This window comes from Mustelus asterias, unplaced genomic scaffold (assembly GCF_964213995.1).
Source record: "Mustelus asterias unplaced genomic scaffold, sMusAst1.hap1.1 HAP1_SCAFFOLD_765, whole genome shotgun sequence".
NCBI lineage: Eukaryota > Metazoa > Chordata > Chondrichthyes > Carcharhiniformes > Triakidae > Mustelus > Mustelus asterias.
The window spans coordinates 1-11,250 of NW_027590713.1; the positions used below are offsets into that span (position 1 = coordinate 1).

General features: G+C 43.4%; 1 protein-coding gene across 1 annotated transcript; it reads left to right on the forward strand.

Moving 5' to 3' along the window:
* Positions 1–1,239: 1,239 nt before the first annotated feature.
* Positions 1,240–10,908, forward strand: LOC144487387 (U2 snRNP-associated SURP motif-containing protein-like; the record flags this gene model as incomplete). Its single annotated transcript, XM_078205475.1, has 7 exons — positions 1,240–1,335; positions 1,431–1,497; positions 2,033–2,210; positions 2,303–2,413; positions 4,629–4,762; positions 6,141–6,305; positions 8,471–10,908. Coding segments are annotated over 7 exons (890 nt in total), but the record flags the coding sequence as incomplete, so codon positions are not given.
* Between the last annotated feature and the right edge of the window lie 342 nt (positions 10,909–11,250).

Genomic DNA, 11,250 nt, shown 5'->3' on the forward strand with positions numbered 1-11,250 from the left:
CCCCCATCCCTTCCCCTCCCCCCCATCCCTTCCCCTCTCCCCCATCCCTTCCCCTCTCCCCCCATCCCTTCCCTCTCCCCCATCCCTTCCCCTCTCCCCCATCCCTTCCCCTCCCCCCATCCCTTCCCCTCTCCCCCATCCCTTCCCTCTCCCTCTCCTCCCATCCCTTCCCCTCTCCCCCCATCCCTTCCCCTCTCCCCCATCCCTTCCCCTCTCCCCCCATCCCTTCCCCTCTCCCCCCATCCCTTCCCCCCTCCCCCCATCCCTCCCCTTCCCCTCTCCCCCCCATCCCTTCCCCTCTCCCCCCATCCCTTCCCCTCTCCCCCCATCCCTTCCCCTCTCCCCCCATCCCTTCCCCTCTCCCCCCATCCCTTCCCCTCTCCCCCCATCCCTTCCCCTCTCCCCCCCCATCCCTTCCCCTCTCCCCCCCATCCCTTCCCCTCTCCCCCCATCCCTTCCCCTCTCCCCCCCCATCCCTTCCCCTCTCCCCCCATCCCTTCCCCTCTCCCCCCCATCCCTTCCCCTCTCCCCCCCATCCCTTCCCCTCTCCCCCCATCCCTTCCCCTCTCCCCCCCATCCCTTCCCCTCTCCCCCCCATCCCTTCCCCTCTCCCCCCCATCCCTTCCCCTCTCCCCCCCCATCCCTTCCCCCTCTCCCCCCATCCCTTCCCCTCTCCCCCCCATCCCTTCCCCTCTCCCCCCCATCCCTTCCCCCCTCCCCCCCCCATCCCTTCCCCCTCCCCCCCCATCCCTTCCCCCTCCCCCCCCCATCCCTTCCCCCTCCCCCCCATCCCTTCCCCCTCCCCCCCCATCCCCCTCCCCCCCCATCCCTTCCCCCCTCCCCCCCCATCCCTTCCCCCCTCCCCCCCCATCCCTTCCCCCCCTCCCCCCCCATCCCTTCCCCCCTCCCCCCCCATCCCTTCCCCCCTCCCCCCCCATCCCTTCCCCCCTCCCCCCCCTCCCCCCCCATCCCTTCCCCCCCTCCCCCCCCATCCCTTCCCCCCTCCCCCCCCATCCCTTCCCCCCTCCCCCCCCCTCCCCCCCCATCCCTTCCCCCCCCTCCCCCCCATCCCTTCCCCCCCTCCCCTCCCCCCTCCCCCCCCCATCCCTTCCCCCCTCCCCTCCCTCCCCCCCCCTCCCCCCCCCCATCCCTTCCCCCCCCCCCCAATCCCTCTCTCTGTCCCTTCCCCCCTCTCTGTTCCTTTCCCCCCTCCCCCTCTCTGTCACCCCCCCTTCTCAGTTGATGGCCCTGAAGACTCAAAGAAGTTTCAGTCCGTATTTAAAGTTGCTCCATCAAAATGGGAAGCGGTAGATGAAGCAGAGTTAGAATCACAAGGTAAGTGTAAATACGCCGTTGGGCGCACATTAGTACACATCTCATTGCACGTGTTTTGATTGCATTAAGCCACATTATTAATATATTTCTTGCAGCTGTTACAACTTCAAAATGGGAACTCTTTGACCAGCCGACTGAATCCGAAGAGGATGAACAACCGGCGTATGTTGACATTCTGACTTGCTATAATAATGCAGGATGCATAACCAGGGCCAATAAAATTTTATTTTAGAAATTATTCGATCATCAATGATTCATGAATAAATCAGTAGTGGAACAAACTCGCTATTGCAGTATTGTGTACTCTGATGTTGATGCTGCAGATGTTAATTTTATTTAGCCTTACCATCAAACCAAAGGAAAAGTACATAAATGGATGATACTTTAATACTTGCCATTACATTTTTTTGAACCATGTAAACCCTAGTTATGACTCGTGAGGCATGAAGGTATGTTGCTTGCTATCTCAACATGGTATTGTACAAGCATAACAAAACATTACAGTGGATTTACACCAGTAATCAAATTGCAAATGTTTAAATTACTTGTCAATCAATCAAAATTGATTTGCTTAAACACCAGTTATATAACCAACAGGAATTTGTGAATGAATGATTTTGAATGGCCGAGTAACATGCAGTGATTTAGATTTATTTTAACTACTATTAAAATGGTTTTGCATTGTTTGTAATTAAAGGGACAGTACATTAAAGGAGAGTGATGATGAAGATGATGATATTGATGATCAAATGCCCAGGTCAGAGGAGCTGTTTTATTTTTCTAACCCAGTTAAAGAGGAAACAATGGAATCCAAGCCCATTCTTAAATATTCAGAAATGTCTGAAGAAAAGCGAGCCAAGCTTCGAGAAATAGAGGTACAAATATTCTCGGTTGTTACAATCTGCTTTTTGGCAAATCACTTTGGGTTACTTTTGTAAATGTATGTAAAAAATAAACTTTTTTTTAGCTTAAGGTAATGAAGTTCCAGGATGAATTAGAATCTGGAAAAAGGCCTAAAAAGGCAGGTCAGACCATGCAAGAGCAAGTGGAGCATTATAGGGACAAACTACTTCAGAGGGTGAGTGCAGCGTATTCTCATTAACTTGCATTAAATAGAATCCGTCCCTTATTGTTCTACTTGATTTGAATTTGATTTGTCCTGCTCACAAGAATGTTATTACGCGAGTGAGTGTCATTATAATTGTAAATCATGAGGTTGCCACTTTGTTATCCTAGCATCTGTAAGGATCATTTAATTTGCGTACTTATTTGTTATCTTTTAATATTTGTAAAATATTTGAAATGCACAAACCAGCTCTTGCACACAGTGAAAATGCAATCTATTTCTGTCCAATAGTCCATAAAATAACAATTACACACAGCTTGATTACAGCCTTGGTCTTCTGTGGTTTTGCATTCAACAAAACTTTAGTTGGCACAGCAAAATAAAATCTTGTGCTCCGGACAGCATGATTTGACATGTTGCCCCTTCCCTTCGCCCATTCACCTATCAACCACATCCCTGCTCCCCTACCCACTGCAGTATGTGAAATTCCAATCTCAGCCATGTTTGAGGAGGGTGGAGGGGAGAAGGAGAATTGGTGCACACAAGTCTCTGTCCCTGTATCTGGTCATTTACAGAACAACATTGGTGGAAACAGTTTGCGTGATTGTACACTCTGCTATCCATATTATGTTCCATATTCTTAAAATTTGTTGATGGGATGCGGGCATCATTGGCTGTGCCAGTATTTATTGCCCATCCCTGAGGGCATTTAATCAATTGGAACCCGGGTCCCCATTACCCTACCCCATTACATCTCTGAATTACTAGTAAATGACAATACCATTACACCGCTGCCTCTCCAAGATTGGCTGAGAAATATAAAAACAGATTTGTGGCGAATGGCTACTTTTTGGAGTGGAGGGAAGTGCACAATGGAATGGCGCTAATTGAATTGCCTTGGGAATTTTACTGTGTCATTGGCACTAAGTAAGTAGAAGCTGTTGTTCAGTACAAGGAGTGGGGCTGTTTTTGATGTGCATTAAGGACTTGGTGGATACAAAGCACAGTTTCAAAGTTTGCCTCTGACATGAAGCTTGGAAGTGTAGTAAATCGTGAGGAAGATGATAGACTTTGAGGGCATAGACAAACTGGTATAATGGATGGCAGATGAAATTCAAGTGGAATAATGTGAAGCGATGCATTTTGGTAGGAAAAATGTGGAGAGGCAACCATCGTGGTGATAAAGCAAGAACAGAGAGACCTGGGGTGCTTGTGCACACATTTTTTGAAGGTGGCAAGACAAGTTAGCAAAGTAGTATGGATTGAGATGTAACCACCTGGCTTCTGTAATCTATGTTGAGCCTATAATTAAATAGTTTGGCACTAGCTGGAATATTGTCCTCAATTCTGGCTTCACACTTTAGGAAGGACCTGAAAGCTTTGGAGTGGGTACAGAAGAGTTTTACCGGAAATGGCTCAAGAGATTACAGCTATGTGGATGTTTGTTCTCCTTAGGTCAGCGAAGGCTAAGAGGAGATTTGATAGATGTGGTTATAATTATGTAGGGTTTAGATAAAGTTTAAAAAAGTTTTAATTTGTTAACAGTTGATAATGAGCAGTAATTGGCAAAAGAACCAGATGCAACATAAAGTACTTCTTTACACAAGTTGTTAGGATTTGGAATGCACCGCTTGATATTTGCTGGATATGAATTCAACAGTAGTGTCCATAAAGGAATTGGATAATCATTTGAAGAAGACAAAAATACATGGATATGGAGGAAGCGTGGAGGAGGGGAACTAACTAGATGGTTCTGCAGAAGAGCTGGTGCAGACTTGATGGGCTGAACAACTTCCCCTATGCTATACCATTATATGATTTTATATACCTCAATCCTGGGATCACTGTACAGAACAATCAGGAGAAGGAAATCCTGACTGACATTTTTTCAACTCTGCTTAACTAGCATCCCTCCTATTGTCCTAACTGAGACCTGATAACTCTGTATAGAGTGGAGATCTTTTTCTATATGGCTTGGTTGCTGGCTGGATAAATGCTGAACAATTGGGGAAATCCATACTTGCTTAGGGATCTTATTTACTCATTTTAAATGATTTGTTCGATGTTTTAACTTTGCACAATTTATGATTAAGATATTAAGCCCAAAATTTGTTTGGTTTAATCCTTTCTAATGGTGGAAATGTGTTTTAACCACTTGCTTTGTATTTCTGGGTGATTACTTCATTATTATCACTTGAACTTCAGGTATACTTTACCTTGCATTTAGGAGAAGGAGAAAGAATTGGAAAGAGAAAGGGAGCGTGACAAAAAGGACAAAGAGAAAGATGTGATTAAATCAGAGTACCGTATAAAAGATAGGAAAGAAAAAGAAAGTTCATCGTCTCCTTCAAGCAAAGAGAGGTATTGTTTTAATGTCTTAATCACATTTTTATGCATCTTTTAAATCATGCTTATAGCATACACCCCATTTTAATTTGTTTTTCTTTTGCCCTTGGAATGGGGAATATATACTCAATGGAGCATCCACAACCCTCTGAGATAGAGAACACAAGACTGAAAACCATTTGAGTGAATAAATTTCTCCTCAACTTAGTCCACAAGAATTGGCCTCTTGTCCTGAGATCGTGCCCCTGTGTTTTAGGCTCCCCGACCATTGGAAACAATCTCTTCGCACCTTCTGAATCGTTTGTTTCAATGAGATCAACTTGTTCTAATGGTCAGAGAATATAGGCCCCATTTACTCAGCCTCTCATCTCATCACAGGGACCAATTTAGTGATCCTTCACTGTACCACCTCCAGTGCAAGTGTATCCTTCCTTAAATATGGGCACTTCACTCAGTATTTCAGATGTGGTCTCTGCAAGTACAATTGTGGCAAGAGTTTTTTTTATTTCTGGGCTCCAATCCCCTTGCAGGAAGTGATCCTTATACAACTACACAAGTCTTTTTGAACATCAATGTTTGCAAGTTTCACACCTTTTATCTTCTGGTTTCCCTATCATCCTCTTGTGGGTTCCTCATGTTCAAAAAGTTATATTTAAATATCTATCAAACACCCTTTTAAGTTACGAGCTTCCCAATTCACTGAGGCGCAATCTCCTATAAATTGAACTAATAGACTTAAAAGCTGACTGTGTGCTGTATGGTTCATTAATTGTCCGTGCAGGTCACACCACTGCCTCTTCTGGTCCCACAGCCATTCAAAAGACTGCTAACCACCACCTTCTTGAGGGCAATTAGGAATGGGCAACAAATGCTGGCCCAGCCAGCAATGCCCGCACCCTGTGAAAGAAATTAAAAATATCAATGTTCCATACTTTGCCCAACTGGGAGAAGGTCACGAGATGTTAAGGAAGGTCTTAAAAATGGTAACTTCCCTAGATATTTTTATGTATGAAGATTATCTTGTAGTGGATTACTTAATGAAAAAGAATTGTGAATAACTATTCAGTGCAGCTAAATTAAGCTGCAGTATCATGGACTAGGAATACGTATTAGATATTCAAAGGTGAATATTTGTGGGAGTTGGTTCTGCGTGTTCCAAGGAAGCAGTGGGATTTTCCTCATTATTTATAATGGTGCAATATACTTGACGAACGTCTGCTTGGATGAGCCTCAGTTGACATAGCAGTCCTAATGTTATGTAAATCATTTATACTGTCTGTATGTGAGGTTGCTGCTATTTGACATGGTCCTGTGACATAGCAAGTAGGCATGTGAAGTGCTGAAGCTTGGGCAACTGATTCCAGTTCTGACTGTGTATGTGATGTTTTAATAGAAAAAGAAAACACAGTGCATCTGTCAGTCCAACTCGTATTGCTCGGCGTGTGAAGTCGCCATCACCGCGTTCAGAACGGTCAGATAGATCACGTACCAAAGACAGTCCCCACACCAGGTTGACACATAAAGACACACCTAGAGATACAAATAAGAAATCCAAAAGGTACGTCACGTGCTGGAGCTCATAATTATGTGGTGCTTTGTATTTTCTCTGTGCATATTCATTGAAGTGTTGAATGTTGGAAATATAGATGCATCATTTTTTTATATCATCACTTTACAACACTTAAATATCAAAGATCAATACTACCCTATTATTTGCTGAGTCAGGTGTCAGTTCATTCTATAAACTGACAGAAAACCATCAATTTGATTTCCATGGAAAAATGAAAGAATTGTGGACATGGGTTTCCAATACATTGATTTTTAAAAAATCTTGGGACCTCATTTAATTGACTGACTTGTTCAGCTTTATAAACCAGCTGTAAACAGAAACGATCATGGAACGTGCAGATTTAAAAATCAAATGTAATAAGATTAGAATTTGACTGTAAATAGGTTGCTGTATTGCTAACTTATTTTTTTTGCATAATCCCACACTATTGCACTCATTCCCTTATTTTGTCTCTGCTTCCCTCTTCTAAAGATAATAATTTACCGAAATTTGGTTGCATGATACCTCACTTATGGTATCTCAGCTTTGTAGTGAGCCGTGATGATGACTGTGAGCAGACGATTCCACTCTTAAAGCATCACACTGAGCCTGATCCTGGATTTCAGCAGGGACAAAGGAGGGGAGAGAAGAGAATTTTGTTCTCATTAAGGCCAATTATAGCATCCTTTTTAAAAAGTACCTGAATGAGTATGCCATAACATTCAAGACTATGACCCAAGTGGGATCAGGTGGGCAGGCCAGGGCATTTCATACGTCTGTGCAGACTCTATGGGCCGAATGGCCTCCTGCGCTGTAGTATTCTGTGATCTATACTGATGCTCAAGCTGAGGTCATTTAAATACATATTAGGGATTGAACCTGGAACTTCTATGGTCGGTATGGATGGACTTACTGATCGAGTAATTCTGTATATGAAACATCCTTAAGTATGGATTTGATCTTCGATTTGACCTCGTGTTCTCTAGTGGATTTCACTGTTGCTGATCAATAGAAAGACCACTTAAGCTTTGTACTTCAAATGCTTATATTCTTTTTAAAGTATGTTGTCATTTTTTGTTCACTCATCTCTGATGTTTGTGAACATTATGTCAAATTGTGTTTTTTAATTGTAAAACGGGTACAATATCCAAAACCCAGCTTCCAAAAGCCAGACATTTTTGTAACGGAGTATTTCACTGTTTAAGCAAGTGCCTGCTTGGAAAATGCTTGCCCAGACTTGAACGGGAGCAGCCACGCTAAAAGACTGGTAATTGACATGTTGTCACGCATTCTGTTACTTGAGGGTATCTTCAACCATAACTGTCCACAAAGAAAACAATAAATCAATTTGAGTAACCAGACCTTTTTGAAATGGCCTGCAGGGTGGCAGGCATGGCGGCACAGTGGTTAGCACTGCTGCCTCACAGCGCCAGGGACCCGGGTTCGATTCCCAGCTCGGGTCACTGTCTGTGTGGAGTCTGCACGTTCTCCCCATGTCTGCGTGGGTTTCCTCCGGGTGCTCCGGTTTCCTCCCACAGTCCAGAGATGTGCGGGTTAGGTGGATTGGCCATGTTAAATTTCCCCTTCGTGTCAGGGGGACTAGCTAGGGTAAACGCATGGGGTTATGGGGATTGGGGCTGGGTGGGATTGTGGTCGGTGCAGACTCGATGGGCCGAATGGCCTCTTTCTGCACTGTAGGGATTCTATTCTATCAAGGTCTAGTCCCAGGGTCTGCAATTGGTATCATGCACTGTACAGGTTGGACATCCATAATTCAGGAAAATCTGGTCGTGTGGATGCTGGATTTTGGAGACACTACCTGTAATAGTTTTCAGCTTGTTGAGCTTGCTGCATTTTAGGCCAGCCCGCTTTTCCGTTTCTCCCGTCTCTTCCAAAATTCACCACTGATCAAGCTTTAAGTCGCATCCTTGCCTTTCCTCCTTTGTCTTACATCAGTTGTTTGATTATGCTTCTCTGCTGATTTTCTACATTAAAGACATCATGTAAACGCAAGTTATACAGGTGGCTGGTGCAGTTCTGTGAAACCTTTTGTATGCTTGTGCGCAATGCCTTATTTGTTTGTCTATAATGTGTATTTAAAAGAAATTAAGTTTTCACCCCACTTGAATGTTTTGTGAGCAGACAGTGCTAATATTTTTAATAATTCTCTGCAGATCTCGCTCTGGGTCAAGGACGCCAAAAAGGTCCAAAAGATCTCGTTCAAGGACACCCAGAAAATCTTCCAAAAAATCTAGATCCCAGTCCAGATCTCCACATCGATCACACAAGAAATCCAAGAAGAGCAAACACTAGTGAACTGTCCATAATCTTTTTTCTGTCTTTTTAGTTTTGTCCTGTGCCTGAAACAAACTGTTGAGGAATATCATTCCTGACTTTTTTTTTTGAATGCACATATATTCATTATGAATATTCAACTCCAGTCAATCTGTGTGCTTTTTTGTATATGAAAAAAAAATTGACTTCTATAGTGCTATGGCTTCATCATCCCCTAAACTCCCTGTTTGTAGATTGTGTAAAAATGAACCTCCCCCTTTCCCTTTATGTTAGATTTCTCATGAGGACCCTTGTATGTCTCTTCCACCAGCAGTAGCAGTGTTGTATTTGCGGAGATGTATGAGGAAGCCTGAAGCAGAAGTGTTATCCTTTTGTAATTTTTAACATTCAATGAGAGTTGAATAAAAACCAGTACAGAAAGTTACATAATTTCTTGTTTTATAATAAAGTAAATGCAATAATGTTTGAATGATGCAACTGTTGATATTTTAAAGTGCAACTTCCCTTAGTATTTCACCATGCGGCAGCGGACATGTTTATACAACAGCAGAGCTCCTGACCTGGAACAGATATCTTATTTTCTCATCTAGGCTGCATTTAAAGTTGCATACAATACCTACGATCTTGTGTGGCTTAACGAACATAATAAATATTATAAAGCTACATCTTGACCATAATAGCCAGCCTATCTAAGCTGAGTATTCATCTGTGAATTAGATCTCCAAAATTGTGTAAAATAAAATGGTCGTTTATATGCCTCTTCCATTTTACACAAGTCACCTATGATTTAGGACGACCTATTTAGGGTGCAATGGTATTTACCCAGCAGCATCAGATCGCAGGGAAGGAAGTGGCTGGCAAAGCTGTCTGCAAGCATCCACAGCACAGGCACCGTTTTAACAATCTGGCGCCAATCCAAGATGGTGGCCATTACAAAGCCAAGGAAGTCATTCCAATGACCCACGCAGCCACTGCCCCAGTGGCCCACTATCAACATACAAGGTCCAAGAACGTCTCCTGCTAAACAGACAGCTTGCCGGTTGGGACTTGTAGAGAAACTGGCGGGTATCACCTGAGGCAGCAGAGCCTATGCACTGCTTCACACCCCTTGGTCTGCCCTACAGCAGAGTTCTGCTGCTCAACATGGCTCAGGAGCCAGCTCACAATATCCACCTCTGGAAGCCATGAAGGTTGTTTTTGGGATACAAGACCAATGCAGCTAGAATGGATTGTGCTAACAAACATTGAACCTCCTGATGTCCACAGTGAAATCATCATCTACGATGAACACCACTGGCTGACAGTTGAATGAAATACTTCCACTGACACAGGACCTCAATAAAAACCCCACGTCCTTGTCTGAAATCCCATAGACCCTGCTGCAACACACCACACCCTGCCTCTTGATAGTGCACCTCGTGGTTCACTGCAAACTAACTGCAACTGACCCTAGTGGTGAAGTTCCAGGCTTCAACCTTCCATGGAAAATCTGGACAGAACCAGAGAAGTGTGCCCGATCACTTCATAAGTGACGAACAGCTTGTTGTGACTGGCCATCCAAGTCATCGCCTATGTACTCCAACCTCTGCCCTAAGAGATCCATTGCTGGTGGCATCAACCATTTTCACTGCATGAGCTGAAGCCATAGGATGTATTTTTTAACCTCAACATCAAATTATGACTGCTTCCCCAGCCATATGAAAAGAAAGGACGGCCTAGTGTAGAAGCATTCGTGCAGAAGTGATAATAGCTTTGCTTCTGAAGCTGTGCTTGAGCAATATGGTAAGAGAGACCCAAATCTTATGAGTGGAGGCAAAAAAGACCAAATGCTGGTGGTCCAAAGCCGAAGCCGTCGAAAATTCACAAAGGCTATCAGCATCTGAAAAGCTCTGACAAAACTTCTTTATCCTTCTATGCTACTGACAAAATTGTATTTCTAGGTGCTTTTGTTTTATTGTAACAGGTTTTTAATTTTGGCTATTTTATATAATCTCTTTTGTAGTTTTTTCTTTAAGAAAAACCATATAAACCTTTGTTTTAATTTTATTTAGATTGGACCTATGTAAAATATGCAAATGTATTTAAATTAAATCCATTTCTTCGCAAATCAAGAACTAGAGGGGGGAATTATGATGCTTGTGTAAATGTAACATTTTATGTCAATCTGTCAGTATTTTTCACAGCGAATTACCTGTTTGTAATTACTGTGACTGATGAGTGGGCAACCTATTCTGAATACAATAATCTAATTGGATCCAGTTCAATGTGCCTAATGTGTGTGGTGGCGATCCCATGTATTTAAATTGCAACTTCAGTTTATACCTGCTGATATTGTGTTTTCATGTTGCCAAACTCCAATGCCACCCCCACCCCTTTCATGGTGCTGAAGAACAGAATCTTGGTGGCCTTGCAAATATAGCATCCAAGTAATGGGAAATATGCACAGGCAATGAAGCTGTCACAACTATTGTTCTATTGTTCCATCATTTGCCATTTAACCTATCCGTGCCATTTAACCTATCTGTGTCATGGTTGTCTGCAATTGTGAGAAATCTGTGGTAGGTAACCTCCAAATCTAAGGGGTGTTTCCAAGCATTTGTTTATTTTGTTAGTTGCCTGAATTTTTGGGGGAAAAAACTGGCCTTGTGCCTGTACTGCA